General features: G+C 40.1%; 3 protein-coding genes and 1 long non-coding RNA gene across 8 annotated transcripts in view; 3 read left to right on the forward strand and 1 right to left on the reverse strand.

The window, feature by feature from the left end:
- The first annotated feature begins 529 nt into the window (after positions 1–529).
- Positions 530–3,570, forward strand: Syb (Vesicle-associated membrane protein synaptobrevin). 2 transcript variants are annotated; one of them, XM_071711651.1, is made up of 3 exons: positions 530–679; positions 2,716–3,035; positions 3,135–3,570. In XM_071711651.1, exons 2-3 carry the CDS (start codon positions 2,720–2,722, stop codon positions 3,182–3,184), a joined length of 366 nt encoding a protein of 121 aa, XP_071567752.1. In that variant the 5' UTR covers positions 530–679; positions 2,716–2,719; the 3' UTR covers positions 3,185–3,570. The 2 variants fall into 2 exon arrangements, with proteins under 2 accessions (XP_071567752.1, XP_071567751.1); XM_071711650.1 differs by lacking the exon at positions 530–679 and adding an exon at positions 2,109–2,268.
- Positions 3,571–5,350: 1,780 nt separating this feature from the next.
- Clc-a (chloride channel protein 2) overlaps positions 5,351–24,539 on the forward strand; it is a 32,695-nt gene continuing 13,506 nt past the window's right edge. Inside the window, exons 1-2 of one of the 4 annotated variants that reach the window (XM_071711637.1) lie at positions 5,351–6,015; positions 6,752–7,310. In XM_071711637.1, coding sequence (XP_071567738.1) covers positions 7,251–7,310 — 60 coding nt within the window. In that variant the 5' untranslated portion in view covers positions 5,351–6,015; positions 6,752–7,250. Of the gene's footprint in view, positions 6,016–6,751; positions 7,311–23,165; positions 23,937–24,409; positions 24,498–24,539 lie in introns of those variants that run through there. The other 3 variants (XM_071711638.1, XM_071711633.1, XM_071711636.1) reach the window with 3 other exon arrangements.
- On the reverse strand, positions 9,713–19,846 carry LOC139775564 (uncharacterized). The gene is made up of 2 exons (XR_011718862.1): positions 19,494–19,846; positions 9,713–10,735 (listed from the first exon to the last, which is right to left on the reverse strand). It is a non-coding gene; the product is annotated as an uncharacterized lncRNA (long non-coding RNA).
- Positions 14,454–18,337, forward strand: LOC139775563 (uncharacterized oxidoreductase YjmC). Its single transcript, XM_071711632.1, has 2 exons — positions 14,454–15,475; positions 16,636–18,337. Exons 1-2 carry the CDS (start codon positions 15,122–15,124, stop codon positions 17,482–17,484), a joined length of 1,203 nt encoding a protein of 400 aa, XP_071567733.1. The 5' UTR covers positions 14,454–15,121; the 3' UTR covers positions 17,485–18,337.

A 24,539-nucleotide genomic window follows, 5' to 3' on the forward strand; every position in this document is an offset into this window, starting at 1 on the left:
AGACGCACGTAAAATGTGAATAGAAACTCGTCTGCTTAATCCTGTCATCTTGTTTTCGCTTTCTATATACGAGGGTTACTTGAAGCAATCGCGTCTCGCGTAGAACAATCAGCGTGTGGAATAATTATCACGATGATTCTTGCTCTTCTACACGGTAAAATTGATTTAAATACCTCGCAGCACGTCCACGTGTTAATGATTCTAATTCGAGAGTCAATTTCGATTACAGTGCATCGTTGGATAAACCTATAAAAATAATGTGCTTTCCCTACAACCTAACGTGTGCTCGAGTGCACTAGGTCATGCAGATTGATACTGGTGTACAATGGAATTTTAATCAACTCTATACATTTTGCGCGTGAATGTTTTGTGCATCTGATGAATCTATCGCGGACAGCAGTGATATTTAAATTTCGTTTGCGTTAGTCTGGAAGAACGCGATTTGATCGCACCTCGCTTTCGAGAGGATCCTCGTGTCCCCGCGTACGCTCCTGCAACGACGCGGTGTGAATACGCGCATCGGGCATCCGCAAGATGTTTTATTTATGCCATCGTCGCGATATTCGTCGCGAGTCACGTCGGTGTCACGGTGAACGACGGCGTCGACGGCGTCGACGGCGTAGTGTCGAAGATGCTTCTGCGTTATTGCTCGTACGCCCGATTATGGCAACTTCTAGCGGTAAGTGGTCGTTGCGTTTCGCGAGATGAAAGCTTCCGGTTTCTTCATCGAAAGACGTCCGCTCACGTCGTCATTGCGACACGTTCCTCAGGCGTTGCTCTTTTCGAGATCGCGAGCTCGACCGAGTTCCATTTCAGACGTTTATTCCAGACATTCGCTATCCTATAAAATTCCGAACTGCCCGTTCTCTTAATATCGCTATTAAATATTTTAATTTATTGCCGCCAAATGTTATATCCTACTCCTTCTCGATCTCCTCATCCCGATCAGCCGCTCGATTTATCATGCTTTATTTCTCATAATTTATCATACGGTCTTCATAATAAAATCATGCTTATATCTTTCTCTTCTTACTTCTGTCTTTTGCTATTTTATTTCTTCCATGTTATTTTACGGCGATCAAGTTTCATAGTAGGACTATGATTAAAACGCCTTGTCTGTTACACATATATTTCTTTTTTGCTCTTGCATGTGTATGTCAATCTTGCAAAATGTCTCAAACTACGATAAAGCTATGTTATTATCATTAACTTTGCTTTTCGATCAAAATGGACGCTTGAAATGTCATCATAATTGCGATCAAGCAGACTTTCAATGCAGAATCCAACTGCAATTCGATTTGACGTTATCAATAATGTTCAAGAAGCTTTTTTGTGCAATATCCTTTCAACCCTTTCGTTTGTGTGCGTGCATGATGGATCTAGACCGAACGAACAAGCGTAAACGAACACGAATAAACGACTTGCTTTGAACGGCTCGGTGCTGTTAATTCGTATTCGTTCCAATTGTCCGCTCGATCTGAATTCACCTTTTTATAAGGAGAAAATATTTTAAAATGTATTTAAAATGTAAAATACATGTTATGTTACAGAGTAGTCTAAAGAGCACGCTTAAAATATACATTTATAATGTATATTTTAAACATATATGTTACAGTTTTTTGAAATATGAGAATAGCGAGCGTGCATTAAATATTCATATCAATTTTTTTTAGCAATGATCGATCATCTCTGTCGTACCACTGTAATTAATTCAATTCAATCAATTTGTGATAAGTACAATAAATGTGATTTAATTATTCCATTTACGCTCGTATATTCTCACGTTAATTATCGTACCATTACATTTTACATTAATTATCGCAACATATGATGTTGCCGCTGTATCCCGTTTTGAGTTTAGTGGACTATCGTTTTTACCGGCAAGGTAAATCTAATCGCCGCCTTTAGATGGCGCGGGCAAGCATTATTTTGACAAATTGTCATTAATTACAGCGGCCAGCGAGATTTTCTAGTTAATTAATAAATTCTATTATTCGCGTGAAAATCGAGAAAAGCGATCCTCGATCGAATTATTGACCATGCATTTTTGCCATCTTTCTTTTGGTGAACACGTTGTTATAATATCCGTGACGTTATTCACGTCATGATTATCGCCATCTTCGACTTGTGTCATTCACTGTTGTCGTAAACTGGTGACTGCCTGACTGGTGACCCATCGTCACAAGTAACTCGCGAGATATCATCGCGTCTCGCAGATTTATTAAAAGTTAGCTTCGATTCGTTTCGCGCATTTTGATATTTTTATAGGTGAGTAAATAACAAGGCAATTGTACGATATTCCACGATATCGAGATCGAGATTACTGTAATATTGTCGGTCCGGATGTAGCACTGGCGATTACACTTTCGTCATTTTGTCATCTTTTACAATCGTATTTCTTTTTCATTTTCATTTTTGCCCACACCTAGACCCTGCTTATTTATTAACAAGACGAAGCGATGAACGTTCTGTAGGTTGACGAACAATTAGACCTCGTTTCAGAAACATATGCGTGACTTTGAGGTTATGGGCGTGTACCTGTCACTCTGTTGATTTCTCTTGAATCTATTTTAAAGGGACTCACGTTCTTCATATTATGTTATTCCACGCAATCCTAAAGTCGCACGCATGGTGGTCGTAAATCGACAAAAACGTTCGCGGAGGGGTCGTGATTGTATGACAGGTTAGTCGGACGGAGTCCTTGTGTCATTTCAGAATTATGGAAGGTGGCGGCGCAGGAGGAGAAATGGGGGGCGGACCGCAGAACGCGCAGCAAGCGGGTGCCAGCAAGAAGCTACAGCAAACCCAGGCCACCGTGGACGAGGTCGTGGGCATAATGAAGGTTAACGTGGAGAAGGTGCTGGAGCGAGATCAGAAGCTGTCAGAGCTGGAGAATCGCGCGGACGCTTTACAGCAGGGCGCGACGCAGTTCGAACAGCACGCCGGCAAGCTGAAGCGAAAGTACTGGTGGAAGAATCTCAAAATGATGCTCATCCTCGGCATCATATGTGTCATTATCTTGATCATCATTATTGGTGAGTAGGCGACGCAGACCTGCGAATCTGGCGTTACGCGCCACTGATCCCCTCTGGCATTAGTTACACTTGTTTCTTTTTTGTTTATCTTTGTGATAGCTTCGGTTGTGCCAAGTTCGTCTTCGGACAACTCCAATTCTCCAAAATGATAGCGTTGATACCAAAGGCAAGACACGGTGTCATACCGATCAACCATCCTCTCACTTAGGATAAGTTATATATATATATATATTTGGTGAAGTACGTACAAGGGGGACTGCAAAGAGCTAGGATGAAGCATGAATGTGGAATTACATGTTTATCTGTAATGTCGTCCGTACAAAAAAAAATTGGGGAACAAAGAGAACATATTTTTTGAGACTTATTGTATTGTCGAAGTGCACACGATTATTAGACTAACAACCAGTATTAATACGGGTGGCCTTCCATTTTTTTAAAGAAGCAAAATGAACACTGGGGTATTCTTACGATGTTAATCTTGTTACAGCAATGCTTATTATAAATTTTACATAATATATAATGTTTGTACACTCTTTCCGACCGAGTCTGTTAATATCTCGATTCTCCTCCAATCTCCCACCGTCTCCGTTCCATCACGTGTAATTACACCGTAATTGAAAGTAGACCGAGCGAAATTGCAATTTTTTTTTTTGTAAAGTAATTACACCCTGCGTAATACGCAATTGACATAATTTCCTTCACCGGCAACGCCACGTCAAATTGTATTGGAGTCGTTAGGAATATTGTATGAGTCACTCCTCATTTCTCGGCGTCGTAAAAACGGGCGCTGCGCTAAAAGACGGTGATCCGCAAACCGCGTATTTTTACTGCATCCACGCGCGGATGCCCCTTCGGATTCTATACATCGATTGCACGCTTAGAAAATGTCGGTCGCTCATAAATATTTATACCCCCGACGCTCTTCCGCTTCGCGGCTCGAACCAACGTCGATTTCATTTGATCGAAAGTCGCCCGTACATGTTCGCCGATGAGCGATTTCTGCGCCGTTAAAGTCGAAAATTCAGGGTCGTCCTCCGCGGAGGGAGGTTCGTTTAATCGAATGCAGCGCCGTTAATTGCATCGTAAAGTAAAGAAAGAAGAATTACACGATGCAGGTGCCCGATAAGCGCGCGTATATAGAACGTATTACGTATAGAACAACGAGGAAAACCTTTAACGAATGGATCGCAGAGTAACACAGTTTGCATGAATATGAAGAAGCGCTCGATTATTTTTGCTATCGCGGTATAAATTATGCAAAACTCGTCACATATTCTACACAATATGTGACAATAACATATTCGCTGTCACGTTAAAATAAGAAAAATTAGATTATTTTTGTTTTCTGCGATATCGTACTGTTAACAAGAAGTTTCATATCTTAATATAAATAATTAATTAATTTCAAGTGTCATTAGTTCGAATAGCTCAATATTTCATGTAGATTTATGTATTGCGATCGTCATAGAAATAATTCGATACAGAAATAATCTGACAATAAAAAATATTACTTCGTAACAAAGGAAGCAGTGATCGATTGTTATCAGACATTGATACGTTCTCGTTATTTATCTCTTCGATCGTCCTATCACGGTTCAAGCTCGAAAGTGTCGTCGACAATCTCGTGCGATCGAAAACGTCTGGTGGAAGGTGAAATTAACATGTCTCTTTGATGGCCAATTAGTACCGTCCTCCCGTCGATCGACACACGTTCGCGAATCGTTCGGCGAATTCGCGACGGTCAAGGTCGAGCGATCTAATTTCGCATGTAATAACATGGTCGTAAGTCGCGTACGAGTAAAGCGATGACGACATGTGGGAAAGGAAAAGGTCGTCGCCCACAGCCTGATTAGATACGTTGAAAATTATCGCATCACGTTTAATAATGTCAAGTCTTTCGCCGAATCAGGCATCCATGGGGAAATGTCAATCCTCTCTCGTTTTCCTGCTATAAAATCGGTACGAACGATGCTTAGTCTTATTATCGCGCAGCACGCTTGAGATTTTCGTTGACATCGTCGTGTCGATCGAAGAAACATTTGACAATATGAAGCCGTTACACTTATGATTTACTATCTTGGGATTCTCGGGAACTATGACCAAAGAGCTATGATTTTATCGGCAGCTGCGGTGACGCGACGAATCGACACGATTCGCGTGGTGCTTATCGCAGAATTAATTTTTTTGTAAATTATCATTTCTAATGAGAGAAGACGTAAGAATATTGATAGGTAAAATCGAGTCGTATCAATTTTAAATCGATGCAATAAAATTTCTTTCCTCGCGCGATGATTCGACGATAGAATAAAAGTTGCGCAATCCGCGATATCCCCACGTGTTCTCCGCGTTCCCCCGTAAACAGCGAAATCGCGTCTCAGCGAAATTTTACTCCGAAAGCGTGCGAGAGCGCGGCGGCGACCTGTTATACACGATTTTACGTCAGCGAGTGCCACGCGAATCCGAGGAATCGATCACGAGAAGTAGTGACACCCACTGCCGCCGCCGTCGCCGATGTAGGATTTTGAATTTCTTACAAACGCAGAGAGTGACTGAAATCTCGGCCGCTTCATTCATACACCTATCAGTCGGCTCACGACCGTCCAGCCGGGCAGTCAGAGGCGCTCGCGAAGCGCGCGCTCGTCGCCGTCACGAGCGATTTCGCGCCGTAGCCGCGACGATCGACGATCCTTGACTGAAAAGTCTCGCACTTCGCGAGGTGGACCGCGTACACGGAATCGGGTGACACTGTCGTCTCCACGTACGAGCGACTCGAAACCTCCCGCGCGTTTTCTCCCTTTCGGTCGATCAAATTTCAAAGAATATTCGGAAGCTACGAAGTCGTTCAAGTAAAGCGTCTCCCTGAGTGCCGGTTCCTTGGACAGCTTAGTGCGACTCACGGACTCACATCTGTTTGAAAGTGTCCACACTTCGAGATCTTCGTCTACTTATGCAGAATTTCGCGAGGCACTTCGGAAGTAAAGTACGAGGATCCTCGATCCGCTGCGCGGAGTCGATTGGGGCTCTACCGACGGAACGATAGCGCTCGCTAGTTGCGTTATTCGCGTGCCACTATCGTGACGAGCATATTTGGCTCGCAAAACGTCGGCGTCAATATTTATTAGCTCGAAAGCCTCGTGCGTTGCGAAGACGATAACGTTTCGGGCCGATCGAGAGGCGCAAGTCCGATCGTGGGATTCGAACACCTTCTTGTCGCATTCGCTAGCCGATCCCGCTGCACAAGCCGGTGTTTACACAGTGACTGGACGATATTTTCAGTCTTTCTTTATCTTTAGCTACCGACGACGTCCACGTGATCGATGTAGCGCTTTTCGCGCGTTTCCTTCGAAAGCGCGTCCTCTCCGCGATTTAAATCGCGCGTGCACGAGATTCGAATCCGATTCGGCTCTTCGTTGCGCGATTGCATTCAAAAATATCCGCGCGAGTAAGTGCTCATGGATTTTAGTAGCCCGTGACATAATATTCACAAGTGACAAAGTCATTTCTGCGGTCTTATCAGCGCGATAAATTTGGAGTAACTCGCCAAGTTAACGGTATCGATCATAAGCTATCGAAGTGAAGATACATATAAGCGAGTTGCAGCGATTGGTTCTTAATTTTTTATTCCGCAATACGAATTATAATTCGAGCAATAATCGATGATTATTCTCATATTAAAGGATAACACCTTTTAATACGCCAAAGATTTATTTTGACAGGAAAAATTTTTTTCGCGTTGACCTTTCGATTCTCGCACGTTTCGTCGTGCGTCATCGACTTATCGACAAATCACGGCGTTCACGTGAAGCTCCGCGCTAAAAATCGGAGCTCCGAAATTATCGAGGAAAAGACACTGAGCGACGTCAGCCGATGACGTTGATCATCGTGCGTTTGAGGTGAGGAGTGTTATCGATGAATTGCCGTCGTTGCGAGGGAAAAGAACGAGGAAGAAGAAGAAGAAGATCCAGTGTCTTTGACGGTCGACCAATCGTGGACCAAGCTTTCTTCATCTTCTTTGAATTTCCACCCTTTAGAGGTGCGGTTTTTCGGAAAAGAACGCCAGACTTATTTGCAATTCTCCTTCCCGTACTCATTTTTCATTCTTCTCCCGATTATCCTTCTCTTCTACCTCGCCGCCTTTCCTTGGAAACGGCTTTCCGCGGCGATTAAAAAATTTATCGAATTAGTCGTTCTTGTCGCGCGAGATAAGAAGTCAAAATGGCATCTTCCAGTCGAAGGGAGAACGAGGAGTATGGACTGGGATATCAGAATACTTTGGTGAGTATCCCGTTTTAATTTCATGATTATTGCGAATTGTTTCACACAAGATTATTATAAGTTAATATTAATGATAAATTATTAATGTGCGATTTTAGTTCGATAATCAGTCACGAAAATCACCGAGGTTTTATTTTATTATCTTTGATGAAATTTTTTGAAAAAAATAGTAGAGAGCTTGTGGAAAGATAGCGAAGATTTAAAGAAACGAGTTGCTTGAAAGAGAGAAAATGACTTGATAGCATATATCGGAGTAGTTGATTTTAAAGTTATCAATATCGATATATAAAATTTGTGTATGTGCGATTAATTTTATAGATAACTTGATTATACGAAGGAGAAGATCCGATAAACATTGCATAATTTTATTACATAAAGTATAAATTACATTGTCGGCTTGTGATTCAGTAAATTGGAGGCAAATTTCTTTCTGGGAATGACGGATGTGATTTATCAAGCCTCTGCGCATTGTAACGGGTCTAAATTATGAGATATTGGTAATTTAAATTCATGCGCAGACGAGAGACAACACTTAGGAAGAATTACGAAATTACTTTCAAGAAAACCTGAATCTCTTTGTTTCCTCATTGTCTTGCCTAGACACAAACAATGTTTGTTTCATAATATTTAGATAAAAATCATAATTTACGTGATTCGCTCAATCAGCCTGTTTACGTCGCAAATAATTATGTTACAAAAATACCAACTTTTATAACACTATTATAATCTCTAAGAAATGCTACGAAGCTCAGCTTTTTATGCAAAAGCGCTTAGTATCATTAATTACATGTTAATATCACGAGAAGTCTTACGCGATCTGCGGATCGCATAAAAATATCGAAGATAAACATTTATTCTGAACGTTTCGCATACGTTTTAAAAATAAGAGAATTAAACAATTATTAAAACACAGTCACGAGTACTGAATATTGTTTCTCTTCTTTTTAAGATGCATTTCTTACCTCTTTTTTTCTCGTCTTCAATTTTCTCCCTTTTAATATGCCAATGCGTAAGAAAAACAAAATAAATCTTGGACACAGTCTCTCCCGGTTGTCGCGAGTGGAAACTCGCACTTTTTAACGCGGCCATTAACATTCGTTTCGCCTATCTTTGGACGCTCGTAAATTATTATTATCGACCGCAACAAAGTTCGCGTTTTTACGACTTACGAATCATCGCCGAGAGAAATAAATGTCGATAAGAAATCAATAGTCGAGACAAAGAAATTGCGACTCGACTTGTCGTCAGGATGCCTTTCTGACAGATAAACTTCCGGCCGCGAATTGAAACGATCTTAGCTCTCTTGACAAAGCCTAGCCTATCCTTATTGTGTCTGAACGGACTCGAAATATGTTGTTGCAATATTTTTATTATTGGGAGAGAAGAGACGGGGAAGAGGGATTGGTAATCATCATCTTGCCAAAGACGACGCGCTGCAAGGGTTGAAAACCTATATCTTTGTCTATTTTTGGCCGAAGTACCGCTAGTAGTCGCAAATAGTCTTCTTGTATTGCGAATCTCCTACTGAGCGACTCAAAACTGCTCTCGAAAACTTCTCTGTTTATGCAATATGATGTTTCACTTAAGTATGAGTTGCGCGATAAAGAAATATTTGTAATCATTTATATGTATATCAAATTTGCAGCCAGAATTATAGAAAGTTTATAAGTTTATAATGTTTAAATAAAATTTTTTGATGTTTATAGTCGTATATCGAGCGTAATTCTAGTATACATGTTTTCATAATTTCTGGAAAATTTATAATTATATACGAAACAGCTATCAACTATTGAACTATTCTACTTGAAATGTTTCTACTTTAGAGATTAGAATATTCTTTCACGATTTATATCAATATTTTTTCTAATACCTCGACCAATATATTGGTGCTCCCTGAGCTTGCACATATCAATATATCTTTTTTCTTGACATTCTTATTTCGTGTTCGAGTATATAAAGACAGAATTTTTCGAGTAGCAGATCTTAAATTTATTTACAGCATGATTCGATTCTTTCGTGTTTCACTCGTAGATGCATTCGCAAAATCGGTAAAATATATTTTGGACGATCCTGTATGTCAATAGCACGTGCTTGACTTTCTCGCGTGCATCCTCGCGCTTTCTTACGATGCGATTGATCGCCGAGTCGCACGTCGCAGTCGCAGCGGCGGAAATGCACGACTCAATAGAAACGCATACGATTATTGCAATAAAAAGTCCCACTGACGTGCGTAACGAATCCGCCAATTACAATAAATAAAAAGAGATTTATTGCTTTTCCGCGATCGAGTCATAAATAAGTATAATAAAATATACATAATGCTTCATTTTCCTATAAACAATTATCGTTCGCAAGTTTTTAAGATTTTAACGTCCTTAGGATGAATTAATATATTATATAAATAAATTAATCTTAATTTATTCGCATTTACACTTTTTATATTTGAGTACATGCATGAATTTTTACATTAATATTTATAGTATTACGCATTTTTTTGCGATGCTATACATAATATAAATACATTAGCAAATGCAGCAAGTAATAACTTTGCGAGAAATCGGTAATGTCTAGAAAGCTGAAATGACAGCATTTCCGATCAACTTGATACTACCGCGGATGTGGTTTCACAGCGAATGCATATCACATATCCTTTATCAGTGAATTCTCATAACTTTATCTACTCATGCTACAGAATAGCATGTTCCTGTATCATTCGCAAAATTGCGCACATCGACATTCTTTAATTTACCGATTACTCCAAAACTCGTGATCTTTATCTTTCGTTGAATTACATTTTTGCATAAACTTTTATCGTTAAATCGAATTTTTTTGTAGTAATATATATTACTAATATAAATATAATTAATCAATATATATTATGATTAAATGTGAATTATCTACAGCACGTGTTTATTTACCTTGTGTGTACACATAAAAATATCAACCCGCAGCGATAAAATTGGAACGCGATAACAAAAATATTTTCGCGACACAATCTAAATCAATTAAATAAAATTAAATTGAATCTGAGACTGCGAAGTTTATCCAGCTGTACGAAAAGGGGTCGCGGATTCTAATGCCGCTCTCTATTTCTGTTCTGCAATGTTCTCTATTTTGTAACGAGTCGCTAGAGAAAAGATCCGCGAGAGAAAATCACTTGTCACAATGTCTGCCAAGTCTGCCCGGGATTTTCAGGCTTTCCGCGTGCTTTTGAACGAGACGACAATGCGTCACGGCCTCGAACGCGTCGCTATGCGGAGCACCCCGTGCAATCGCGTAACTTTAACCGCTGTTCGTCATCCGACGTACGTGCCGGTGTACGTCACTTGCGAAATTTTTCGCATATGTACGCTCTTCGCAAACTCGCCACCTCAGCCGTGGACGCACCTGCGGATTCTCATTCATTTCCTCATATTCCGAAATCCCTGAAACAGATATCTTGAATCACGAACTGAAAGTAACGGTTATGAAGAATGGAGAGAGAACTGCGATGATAAAGAAATTTGCAATAAAGCTTTAAAAAAGATTGAATTATTATGTAAATTAGGAATAAAAATATTATTAATATAATTCGTAGTGTTGCTGCTAAATTGCGAGCATGTTCTCTATATCTAATGTAAAAAACAATTTATTTTATTAAGTACGCTTGTTTAGGAAACAAAGTACTCGCATAAAATTAGGTGCGTGGAAATTTTATATCCCGCGTTTGAGATAATCTTTCTATTTTCTTGTTCATATTTGTTGCGTTATTTAGACTCTATCGAGGATAGAACTGCTACCATAGATGTGATTAAAAGAAAAGAAAATGTCTTTTCAAATAAGCAGAGACGTAAAAAAAAATCTTGCAAAAAATCTTCTGTCATAAAGTTTGCTTTTCTACGATTCTTTTTTAATAAATATTTTTCTAATTCTTCTTTCGATTCACGACCGACAACGACAATTCCCATCTATCCTGTCAATCGCGTGACTCTGTCACGTTATTCTGCACGTGATCAACACTTGAGCAATTAAAGGTTGTTACTCGATTAAAATTCGGCACCTACTTATAACTTATTAACTCACGTGAATGAGCTCGATAATCATAACGTGTGTTTATGATTAAACGTTATTAGAGAAGGCAGGGTATCGGTGATTAAAGTACGCCATAAATCCGTACGTGCATCCTTAAGTGTGATCCAAATCAAAACATTTATTCTCGCTCGTAATAATTTTATCCACCAATTGACGTCGTATCGATTCACGAAATATTTTCGACGATATTAATAATTAATAAAGACGCAATTTGCGTCATGATTTCTTCTTTGCAAGTTTACATATAAATTATCTATTTTTAAATTTGATCCAACTAAAACCGAGGAACATATTTTTGACTGTGCTTATGAGATTTTTTCCGAAGTCAATTTTCCGAATTGCTGTCGCAGAATGTTTCCCTCCAGCCGATTTATGGCTGCTGTTCGTTGGATAACTCGTAACCGTGCTTATGAAATTAAATATTTATGATGTAATATCGCAAATGTATGGCGTGATATATGAATCACCGGCAAACCGCTTCGATTTTGACGTGAGATATGCACGTGTTATATGCGACCGGCTGCTTATAAGATGTTCTCTCACGGGAAATGCGAGCTGTGACCAAAGTTCTTCGTGACGACAAATATAATTGAATAAATATTGATACTTAATAATTAGGTTTAATAATATCATGTTTCAATGCACAATGTATAATTACATAATACTCCATGCGCACTTATCGGAAGTCGCACTATCGATACGCTAAGTAATCTAATCCGTTCGAGATTAGATCTCCAATTAAAAACCCGGTATTACAAACCTACTCCCTCTTACTCCAATTTACTAATATTATATAACAGCGGGCTCACTTATTATCTGCGAGATCGCGCATTAATATTTTTGCGTAACGTCTCGTTTTCGTGAACGAGATAGGTATTCAGTGCGAACGAAAAATAATAAGTCATTTATATCGCGATGATTATAGAGTTTTATGATATTACACGTGCAAAGACGTGATATCATGGACAATACCAGTCCATTTATGAAAGCTACGAGACCTGGAATCGCCTCTTGCGACGATAACGGTCTCGTGAAAGGAGATTATCATTCGGAATCGCGATTCGCGCAGAAAGTTTTGCGACGAGAATGAGATGAGAATCGTCCGAGAGGAGATCATCCTCACGCATAGTCGTGTCGGAATTAACCGAAGAATCGTTTTAAGAAGATATCTCGCTCAAATATTTCGCACGGTAGAAATACAACTGTCGATTAAACCTACGATAGAGTACGCACGTTGCAGTCTGCGGAATACGCAATTAATACATCACGTTTCCTCAAAATACTTTTTTGGTGTATCCAAGATTATAATTTAAAAAATAAGATTATATTAGAACTAAAGAATAATAGCTTATTTCTTTAGTATTTCTTTAGTAAAGAATAAAACCTTAAAAAATATAGTTCCACTATTGAAGGCAAAAATATTTCCATTGTTATAGGATCCTTAGATTTTATGTTAGAGAGATAAGTCGGATCAGTTCTGAAGCAATCGTCTCATACTGTTATCTTTTGCGAATCAAAGCGAGCAGCTCTCGTCGTTTACATAAAAAAAACTGGAACAAATTTTGCAGAAGGTTGCAGCTTGCTATCCTTTCTCTCCCTTTTTGTTCTTGAATTGCGACATATCGCGATTGAAATCCAAAAAAGCTGAAGTAATATAATAATACGCGAGCAATTTTGCGAAACGGCGAAAAGCCAAGATTTCACCGAAGGTCGAAAGAATAGGAAAAGGTTCTTGCAGTCGCGAAACGATACATTCCGTCAAGCGATCGATCTAGTCATTTAGAGGAAATCACAGTCGCTCGAAGTGTAACGGTTCCCGTCGACGTCACTTAACGCAGCAACGTTTTTTGTTGGCACACACATTGTACGCACATTCAAGGATTTTCTTCAAGCTAGATTCTACGAGTCGGTTTGCAGGCGGATAAACTGAGAGGAGCAGAAACGAACGCGTCGAATCGATCGCGGCTTCGCGTGACGCGCCCCGTTCAACTTGTTCTCTTCCTTACGTCTGGTGTCGCGGCGATTGCATAAAACGGCGATCCGCGCGTAATCGGACCGCGTGCGCGATCGACGTGAGTGGACCGTGTCGATCTCGCATGCATCTCGAGAAGAATACGTGTCTTTGTTTATGTAACTCGAACGTCGCGCTACTTCTTTTTGCATTTCGTTCGCGACGCTTCGATTCATGCGCGCGGTCTAATTTTTCGGAATCAGGAATGCACGATCGGTCGCGCGAGACGAATATCGCAGATGCGACAGCAATGCTTCAACAATCGATTTGCAACGTTCGAACGTCAAAACGTGCACGTGTTTGCTTCTCGATACCACCTATTACGTTGCTATAATTGCAACATATATTAATATGTTATATAATATGTTATATTATATATAATATTATATGTAATTTAATATATATTGCAATAACGATAAATTATTATTATTATTCACATTTTTCTAATCCTCGAAAGAAATCCACAAAAAAGAAATTATCCTTTTTTCTAATCTATCAATACACAGTAAAAAATTTTGTGTCAATGGAAGTCCACTCTCAATTTTGTGTTAAAATAACTCATTCATCGTGTTATTTTTGACATTTAGAAATGTTATATCGACATTTATAACATTTCTAAATGTCAAAAATAACACGATGAATGAGTTATTTTAACACAAAATTGAGAGTGGACTTCCATTGACACAAAATTTTTTACTGTGTAATGACACCGTGCTGTAAAATAGTCGCGGATATCTGCGCAAATCTAACATATGTATGAAGAGTGCTTAATACGACACAATAATTGCTTAATTGTTCACTGAAGAACAATAAATATTTCCTTGTCGATCTCAAAATAAAAATCTATTTTAAGTTCTGTACAATATACATATAAATATAAAATTATCGATACTTATTCGGTTTGAACGAATTTTGAAATTACACGACTGAAAAAGACGTTTTGTGGTGGTTTCAATTAATTTTATTCCCGATAACTTTTATCTTAACAACAATAACGGCGTTTGAAGCTCCCGCCAACAGAGGCGTTACGGTTTCGCCGATGTTGGACTAGGCAACGCCAATGTCGATGGTGCAATGTGAGCGAACACAGTACAGACACGCTGCCAAACATTATATTTCACACACAAAGCAAGTATACAAGTATCTTCTTTCTCACGACTCCTTCCTGGAAGAGAACGTCGGCATCGCTCGCAGTCTCTTCGCAGAAGAGACTTCGATCTGTGCGTGAAAGGGAATCGTTGCAAGTGGAGAACATTGATTCGCTCGAGCCTGTAATCGCTGACACGTAATGGCAAACGTAGCGCCGAGCACGTGACTCGTCTGGTGTAGGCTGGCGCTTAGTTTAAACGAAGTAGAGAAGCTTGAAAATACATGGAACCGGAGAGGAGAGAAAGAAAGAGAGTTATTTCTGCGTGAACGTCGAAGAAGGAACAAAAGTCGCATATCGTCTTTCTATCATCTACAGCCAGTGCTTTGTGCTTATCAATTCATTATCACTAAAATCGAACTTTTGAAGAGGAATTTGAAGATAATCACACATCTCTGTATCTCGCCACGATCGATAAGAGATAACGTGAAGTAAATAGATCGCGACTAGGGCAACGAATACACGCGCAGGATTTAGTACGATTTGATAAAGTGAATTAGCTCTACCCATCCTCGATAAGGTGAACCGAGTGATAAAGCGAGGTCGTGCGATCGTCGAGAGACGGAGAGAACCACTGGCGAGATGTTGACTGTCGTTCGTAGAGCAACGCTCAGTCGTTTATTGGGACTTTTGACGAGTAGTTCGCCATCGCGCGCGCGCACTGTCACCGCCGGCACCAGAATGACGTCCACCGGATGCCAGGAACGCGACCAGAAGGTCGTCCCTAAGGACGAGGTCATCAGGTTCATCGAGGAGTGTATGCGCAAAGCCGGCACCACGTTGGAAGACGCGCGCGTCGTTGGTCATCATCTGATGACAGCGGACTACAGAGGTCACTTCAGCCACGGGATGAACCGGATGCAAATGTACGTGCAGGATATCGAGAACAGGATCACTGATCCCGCCGCCCGGCCGCAAATCATCACCGATTTTCAGGTTCGAATGGATCTCTCTCTCTCTCTCTTTCTCTCTCGGTACTGCTGGTGGAATTTGAATATCGCGAGAAGAGAACCTTTAACTATTATAATTCACTCGTCACGCGCTCGTTTCGAAATTTCGTAATCGTTCCGTCTTTCGCGTACGTGAAGCCATAGTTCGTTATCAATATGATTGCGGCACGAATGTCACCAGTGACGTAAATGCTTTTTCGAGTGCCGGGCCAATTAAGGAGGCTGTACATACACGATATGTACCATAAAAAAATGGTGTTTACATTCCACGGTAATGATACACGGGACACCCTTCCTCTCCTCTCTTCTTGTTGTATCGGCCTTCGTATCTTAACAACTGATGACCCGATAAGATACGCGTCTCCCTGATTAATAGGATTTACTTTCTTCGCCGGCAAATACATTTGTCGCCGACTAGTGAACCTTACATATGTTTCCTTTATCGCGTTTTCGATCGGCTATAATTATTAAGCGACTGTAATTGCGCGTGCAGCTGTTTTGTGTCAGTATCTGAGTATCTGTTTTATTTTTATGCTGTACATGCTCGACTCGGAACAGAATCGCTATATGCAGATTCACTCGCGTTACCTTCGTTGAAATGGAACGGAAATTTTTCGAATGTAGTTGACAATTTGACGATCGGCAACAAACCGCGAGCGCTAATTACCGCCGTCGTAATTACTTTTTAGAATAGCATTGCGATAATCGCCGGCATGGTCGGAAGCACGTGTTATTTATTAGGTAATTTATTAGATAGACGCGCCAGTAATTTGGCGATCGGTAATAAACGCGCGAGCGCTAATTAACGCGGCTCTAATTACTTTTCGAAGCGGTATCTTTACTCGCGAGAATTACAGGTGTCGTCAAAAATACATGCGCTTACGTGCATAATAAGTAACTTTATTTGAGTACGTCAAGCGTGATACGTGCCGCATGTTTAGCGAATCAAACGCAATAAACGCAATCTCGGTATCAAAGGTTCACGTTTAAAGATTTTATTTTTAATAAGCAAAGAAATTTAGAAAAGATTACAAAACACAGCGAAAACAAAGCTAGGACTCCAAGTTCCACCAGACTTGCCAGAATCTTTAAGAACTGTAGACTTAGCAGTTACATCTAGGAGATCTTTTGCGTCACGACTTTCAGGCGATAGCTCTCGTAGACGGGAAGAACGGGTTAGGTCAAGTGGTCGGCAAATATTGTATGGAGCTCGCCATGGAGAAGGCCAAGAAATTCGGGATCGGCATGGTGGCGGCGCGCGGCTCCAATCACTACGGCATATGCGGTTACTACACAATGATGGCGATGGAGCAAGACCTGGTCGGTTTCACCTGCACCAACACGAGCCCGTTGATGGCGCCGACGCGCAGCATGAAGTCCGGCCTGGGGACGAATCCCTTGTCCGTGGGCATGGCCGCCTGCGATGGCGACGGGTTCGTTCTCGACATGGCAACCACCGCCGTCGCTCTGGGCAAGATTGAGCTGGCCATCCGGAAGGGCGAGAATATCCCCGAGGGCTGGGCGCTCGGATCTGACGGAAAAGTGACTCGCGATGCCGAGGAGGCTTTCAAAGCTTCTTTATTGATGCCTCTCGGTGGCGCGGAGCACAATTCCGGGTACAAGGGCTACGGTCTGGGCCTGATGGTCGAGATACTCTGCGGTATCCTAACCGGAAGTCATTTCGGACCGAATATACGGGCCTGGAAGACCGGAGATAAGGTCGCCGATCTCGGGCAATGCTTCATGGCCATTAACCCGGAGGCCTTCGCGCCCGGATCGAAAGACAGATTGACGACTTTGCTCAAACAGCTGCGAAGTCTGCCCTCCTCCGGCGAGAAGCCGGTCCTGATCGCCGGCGATCCCGAAAGGCAGCACATGAAGAAGGTCGACATGGATGGCGGAATCACGTATCATCCGAACCAACTAGAGGCTTCGGAAGAATTCGCTAAACACATGAGCGTTCGACCGATGAAACTCGTTCCTAAATCCACTTAATTTTTTGCTTATCAACGAAGAGTTCCACAAATTATCTGATTTTTTTTATGTTTTATCGTTTACCGATTTTTTAAAATCCTAAATATAAAGTATGAAAAAAAATCGAAAAATAATTAAACGCTGATTTATATTCGTTGACCAAGCACTCATTATTGTGACAATAAATACATCAATTTTGATACTGATTTACAAACGTTATGTAAGATTTTATTTTTTACTCGAATTGCATCCAATTGAAAATGTTCATGTATGAGCTTTATGGAACGATCGCTTTCTCAAATATCTGAAAGCTTAACGAGATTATATTGACGTAAGACTTATAAAAGCCGATTATATCAATCTCAGAGTTGTATGGATAATGTTTATGCCGAGGCAAATCAGTTCACGTATGCAATTCGATGATTTGAGCGGGCACGATGTTCGTTACGATGACATAACCAGCGCTACGGTTTGATCGCCGGTCGATGATGATGACGGCCTTGGACTTGCCCGCTCGTTCTCGATTACGGTTATTACGTCTTTGCGAGTGGGTGTCATCGATAATGTGGAACTCGGTAGATTATCGGGAACAAATACATCGCAAAACACGCAAACATTCAACATCATTGTTTTATAAGTATTACATATTAATTACACTTTTTTTCACCTGCACATTGCACGTGACTTTTTTTAAAGAGATTTTGTGCGCATAAATAAATAAATTGATACAAAACACGAACGTATTGTTTTTTATAAAAATAAAAATTATATTGATGGCAGTTTTATGTTTATAGCGTATATTTTAATGTGTGTATACAATATATATTATATATGCAAATATATATCTTTTAATAATATTGTATATAAAAATTAAGCTACATGTAAATTTTTTCTTTACCAATATTCGTGTAAAATCAATATATCCCTATATATAATTAGTCAGTTTTAGAACTTAAAAGATTTATTTGAAGAAACTCTTTTCGTATTTTGCTGTTCGTATTTGCTTTTTCACTCGAAAGCAGTAAACAGGGTTATCAGGCGACTGTGTCGCATAGACACGGCGTCTGACTTGAGTTTGCGTTATCAGTCAAAAGAGGCCAAGATTATAAATGCTAATGTTCGCTGTTAATTTCTCAGAATCGAAAGCTAGTTGGTGAAACAAACAGGGCAAAAAATTAGTTTGCTTCGTGAAATCCGGTTTTAAGGATGGTCTGTTCTATAGTAATTTTTTGTCGAAAGACTTTTGTTACAGGTCTCTTCTAAACAGCAATGAAACTGGTTTTCTCGCCGCGTTCGTTACAAAGATTTCTCTTTAAGAGCTCATTGACAAAATTGGTATTCTATCCCGTTGAATGATCGAAAAGATTACCTCGCGCGAATGTATGCCGTGTTCGAGATGTGAATTACAATCGCAATATTGCGTTCTCTCGGTCAATGTGTCGATAAATTTAGAAATTTATGTGACGTTTTATAGCCTCTTACATATTAAATGAATTGAGTTACAATTATCTCCCTCGCGTATGGTTATTTCTAAAAATCTTGTATGATTAAAATGTGAAATTTTATATCATCTTTATATCTTTGTCATTTGCCATATTTACTTATTCATAAAAATCTTTTGTGATTACATAATATTTCGATTAGTATATTAAATAATTGCGAATACTTCTGTAATAACGTTGTAAACTAAAGTGCCCGCGCCGTGTGTAATGGAATTAGAGCTTCTAGAGCGGCGAAGGTCGGCCGCAATTATCACCATTGACTTTATTTCGAAAAGGAAATCTACGTAAGCGATTGTGCACGAAGAAAAGAATCAGTCTTAAGAAAGATGATTTTACGGAAGTCTTTTGGAAGCGTCGCGTCGCATGCGCTAATTGATTGTCGACAAGCGTGAATCTTAAAAGTCTATTGTTTTCTTATAATTGTTTCATTTAAACCTATTGTTATATTACACGACGGAATTTTTCTTTCTTGAAAAATTTACGTTAATTTTTTTAATTTGCATTAATTTTTAAAATGAATGTACTCACCCATATTCCGCCTCTTGCGAGATAAACGACCGATCCGACTCCGCATATTTTTCAGCCCGACGAAATCAGTAGATTCACGGGAGGTTCAGAAGTTATCGGCACGCTTTGTTTGTCGCCGCATTATCGAGCAGACAAGAACGACACGTTGGTCCCATCTTATTTTTTTACGCGATAACGCGGCTCGTCGCACGATCCAAGGGGTAGGAGCAATTAAAGACTTAAATGAAAAATATGTTGTTGCGCGAAATCGTTTATGTGTTATCACTATTAATGATAAAGTTGAAGATAGAACTCAAACTTGTTTCTAAAAATTTGCATAACTTATCCTCTGACTCAGACAGACGATCGACGGATTGGTATAAAACACAACTTGCTAAGAGAGAACTATACATGAGTCATTAAAACGCCGGTTAATGGCATCACAGTCGACGTTAATTAGACTTATCTCTTTAGTCGAATCTCCGTTCGGAGAACGCTCAATAATCAAGGTATACCTATATTTCTTCATCGATATATCTTACAATTAGATATAATTCTTTGACAGAATAAATCTACGCGAACATTTTGCAAAAACATTTGCAAGAATTATTAAGACTTTTCTAGGATTTATATATATGTACACTGTTAGATATTAGAGGATGAAATTTAAACCAATACCTTGAGTTAAATAATATTTTGTTATTTTTAACTGTGTCGAAATTGTTATTTTATCACAAAACAGTACTATTTTAACTCCATTGGTTTAGCTAAATTAACATTATTCTAGTTAAATTAACTTTACATTAAGTAAAAGCAGTGGCGACCTATAGGAATAGTTAAAAATGACTCAAATTGAGTATAATTTGACACTAGGAATTTAACAGTGTATTATAATATTTAATTTTCTAAATAATTAGCGTGTAAATAATCTGTACTCATGTCATTAATCATCAGAATTTAAATCAATTATCGCATCGCGTTTAATAATTATTTTGGTATTGCATCCTATGACAAAATTTGCAAATCACATGCGTCTGCAATCTGTTGGAGGAAGAAAAAATGTGAAAGGGATTGCTGAGCCGACGGTATGTGTATTATGACTCATTTCTCCGTCGCAGCTAAACAGGAAGGAAGATTCAATAATTGGACAAACGATCCTATCCAAAATGCAGTCGTCTGCAGTGTTGACGCATTGCGGGCACAATAATTCATCGCCGCTCCATGTGACTCGCATTAACTAATTCACTGCGATCTAACACACTGTCAGGGGGTCATGGAACCCATGGGACATCCGTGGCGTTCTGGGACTTGCATTCCCATGACGGTCTTAACGTACGACATCAGCCCGTGCGGTCGCTTTTAATGTTTGTCGAATAAAGCGCACACTGATATATCTCTTTAGTGTACATAATAAATACTCTATATCTTTTATTTGTGCTTTTATGATCAGAAATGTGCTTTTTAATCTGAAGATAAAGATTTTATTGCTCGGTGAGAAAATTGCGCACACTAGAATACGTTGCGATTTAATGAAAAACATGCGATTCGTATTCAAATCCGCGTTTTTTGCAATCTACTGCAACCGCAAGTATAATACAGCAAGTATAATAAATCAAAGTATTCAATTGCAATGCACAATAATACTGCGATGATTGATTAACTTTCCACGCGCGAAAGCGAGCCTGTGGGGAAATTACACGAGAAGTAACGTAAATATGTTTGAATACCGCGAGAAGCATAAGGATGATGTGAATGAAACGTATCGTTTGTCGCACAATGATGCTTGCAATAAGTTTCTTCGCGAGAATGCAAAATGCGCGTTGATCACTCGGAGATTATTGAGAGGTCAGCTCGTTCTCGGAAGGAATTTATCCCGGGTTTGCATTGAGTCAACTTTTCAGAGATCGTCATCGCGATTAATTACCGCGATTAATTGCCCCGTCTTTGCTCGATATTCGTTATCTGCGATCGCGATCAGCGAAAATGCGGCTTACACGCTCGATCTCCGCGACTTCTTCGCGGATCGTCTCACAATGATACTTCTGCTTTGCAATTGCAATTGATGTAGATCACGCGAATCTCTCGCGCTGTGTACAGATAAATCCATTAGTACGATCACGGATATGCAAAACTCGACGAAATTCTATATTTTCGCGTAATCGCAGAAGATTGAACCGACACCGTCTGACGTCTTTCGACTTAATGACGTACAAAAGTACTTAATTGCTGGATCGACTTTCATGCGTCGCTAAAAATCATGTATATATGGGCTTATTTTGTATTTTTACGAGTCTAGTCTTTGTACTTCTTGCTTTCGGATAACTAGGATACATAAACGATACTCGCCGTCCGTCCGAATTATTTAAATGGATTAGTTACTTTTTACGCAGGTAATGTTTAACGATATCAATAAATCGCCGCTTATTTTCTTCCGCTTCTACTTCTCACGATCTCGCATGGCAATTGTCAAATTTCTTGTCACGCTTAAGCATAAGCACGGTGCACGGTAAAACATTTTGTAAGTCTTGTTAAGCTGTGACGAAAGAAGCGTATCGGAAGTTATAATAGGTACATTATCGCGCGACGTTAATTTGCTGGCGCAAATTTGCGCGCTTGGCGGGGCTTTTGAGCGCACGGCATTATCTCTTTGCATCGCGATGTCCGATGTAGAAATAAGGCGACGAAGCAAACAAACGACTTTTACAGCCTGATCGGTCAACAGTTAAAGATCTTGCTTTGCGCGCGAGCGGCCAGATTACCGCTCTTGTTTAATTATCTGCACCTTGCTTTCGGAAATCACTCGACATTCGGCCACCGTGCGAGGAGGTACGTAACGATATCTCGTCTTTAATATTCGTGTTATATCGATCATATTTCGGACGATACGAGATTAACTCAATATCGGTCGCGAAACGATAAATTTTACATTTGTTTCTTATGAATCAATCGCGAGCTGTGATCATTTCCAATTATTTCGTCGATATACTATAAAGTTGCGGACGGACATTGGCGGAACTGATGCTCAAATATATGTAACGTTTAATATATCAGGGAATTAGAAAACCATTATTTATAAGTAATGTCGAGATATATCGAAGATGTCATCGATCGGACTGATCGGAGTTGACCAGCCGGCGCTGGTTAAGACGACTATCCATCAAATTACGTGGTAATTTTGGTCAATGATAACTCATGACTTTGAAGGCAGCTTCCTACGAGCCCTCGTCGAGGGAAGTAGCCAATTGCCGTATACGGCTTTCGTACAGTCGCTACTAGAAATGCCGCCAATAAGATTCCTCTCGCGATGATACTTTGATAGGATCAGCTGCATTCGCGGCAACGCGTAACGCATAATTTTTATAAATTTCTTTTACCCGCAGTAAATTTAGCAAAAAAAATTTCTCATGTCATACATATAATTACACGCAAATTTATCTTTTAACTCTCCCTTTCTCTCTACGAGGCGAATCAATAACTGACTATAGGATTGGAATTGATTAGCAATTATCAGCGTGGCATCCTTTTAAATAATATAACTTTTAAAACGGTCGCCTTGATTAACGTATAAACAAATGTAGAACGACACGTTTGTTTTCACCGGCAAAATTGTGTGTATTATTGCACTCCCGAATTGAATTAAAATATACTCGAATTGAATTAAAATGTCGAGTTTGACAAGGGGGGGGGTGGCGATTTCTTCCAGCACTGCGACGTACGCGAGGTGTCCGTTGACAATGGGCAATTTGACCGAGTGTGGGGGGAAAATCGCGCGTGTATGTCGTATGTACGTGTGCGACGTCGACGGCTGTCAGTGCGGCCTAATGAGTCCGTAAATTGGACCAGGCTATAGGGCCTTCTATCTGAGAATTGCATGGTCGGCTCTCTCGTCTCGCTGTCAGTGTGACTCACTGGCTTCGTGTGCGACGAGTTCTCGCTCGCGATTCTCGAACGTTCAACGTTCCTCCTCCCTGCGTGTGTTCGGTGTCAGTGTCACGGTGCGCCCCATCGATTTCCCCGTCTCCCTAGCTCGCGGAAGAGAAAAAGGCTCCAAATCAGTTTCGGTTTTGCCGCGACTGTTTCACACGAAGAAGAAAAAAAACACGGCGGAACTTTACGATTTCGATGTATCGCGAGGAGATCGGTTTGTCGCAGAAATACTCTCTGGGGAACAGGGATATGGGGAACGTGCATATTTAACATGCACGGAAGAGGGAGAAGGTTGTAAAGCGTTAATGCATCACGAGGAAATATCGAACGACCGTACGCGCGTGGGTGCATAATCCGTGAAAATCGACGCGATCGAGCGGACAGCGCAAAAATGGCGAGTCAAACCGCGAAGAAGGAACTTCTAGAGGAGACTCTACACCATCCGGAAGGTAGCGAGGAAGAAGTGGATAAAGAATGGGAGGAGTTCACAAGACTAATGGCGAAATTAAAGGAAAACCGCCGGAATCGGCCGCACAGGTACATTTGCGCGGAATGTTCCGCCTTGATTCCAGAGGTAGCAGAAAGTAGAGAAGCACACACTAAAATTTCGAGTAAAAGAGATCCAATCCATTTGGATGTACAATAGAAGAATTTTCGAATAAAAAAATAAAAAATAATAATTAGATGCGGATTTAGAAGCCAATAGACAACTCAAGAGTTTTCTAATATTATATTAAAATTATTTTAAAACGGGTGAATAGGATTATCCAGGTAGAACATAAAACTCACAATGACATCATGATGACGTCGTCATGACTTTATTTAATTATCACTTAAAAGTTAAAATTAACTCCACTTCAACGTCACTTTGACGTCGTCATGACCGATTGTTCTATCCTGTTCATTATTATCCCCTGGGTAATAACAAGGCAACAAAATGTTAAATAACAAAATTAAACACAAATGTTAAATAACGAAATTAAACAAACGAACTCGGAATCTTTTTTTAGACCGTCGCAAGCATTCTACCCATGTCCTCCGCTAAATGCGGACGAAGAGCAGCAAGAGTTCGATCCTTTCGACTATATTAACACGATTGTAAGCAATTCTTTTTTGACAATGAGTTAGTCTATCGATCTT

The sequence above is a fragment of the Temnothorax nylanderi genome, unplaced genomic scaffold (assembly GCF_030848795.1).
Source record: "Temnothorax nylanderi isolate EJ_2023f unplaced genomic scaffold, tnyl_v1.0 TNYL_tig0101_pilon, whole genome shotgun sequence".
NCBI classification, from domain to species: Eukaryota; Metazoa; Arthropoda; class Insecta; order Hymenoptera; family Formicidae; genus Temnothorax; species Temnothorax nylanderi.

Coding starts and splice junctions, on each gene's coding strand:
- Syb (XM_071711651.1), top strand. CDS start 2,720: ATGGAAGGTGGCGGCGCAGGAGGAGAAATGGGGGGCGGACCGCAGAAC. Junction 3,036..3,134: donor TATCTTGATCATCATTATTG/GTGAGTAGGCGA, acceptor TCTTTGTGATAG/CTTCGGTTGTGCCAAGTTCG.
- LOC139775563 (XM_071711632.1), top strand. CDS start 15,122: ATGTTGACTGTCGTTCGTAGAGCAACGCTCAGTCGTTTATTGGGACTT. Junction 15,476..16,635: donor AAATCATCACCGATTTTCAG/GTTCGAATGGAT, acceptor CACGACTTTCAG/GCGATAGCTCTCGTAGACGG.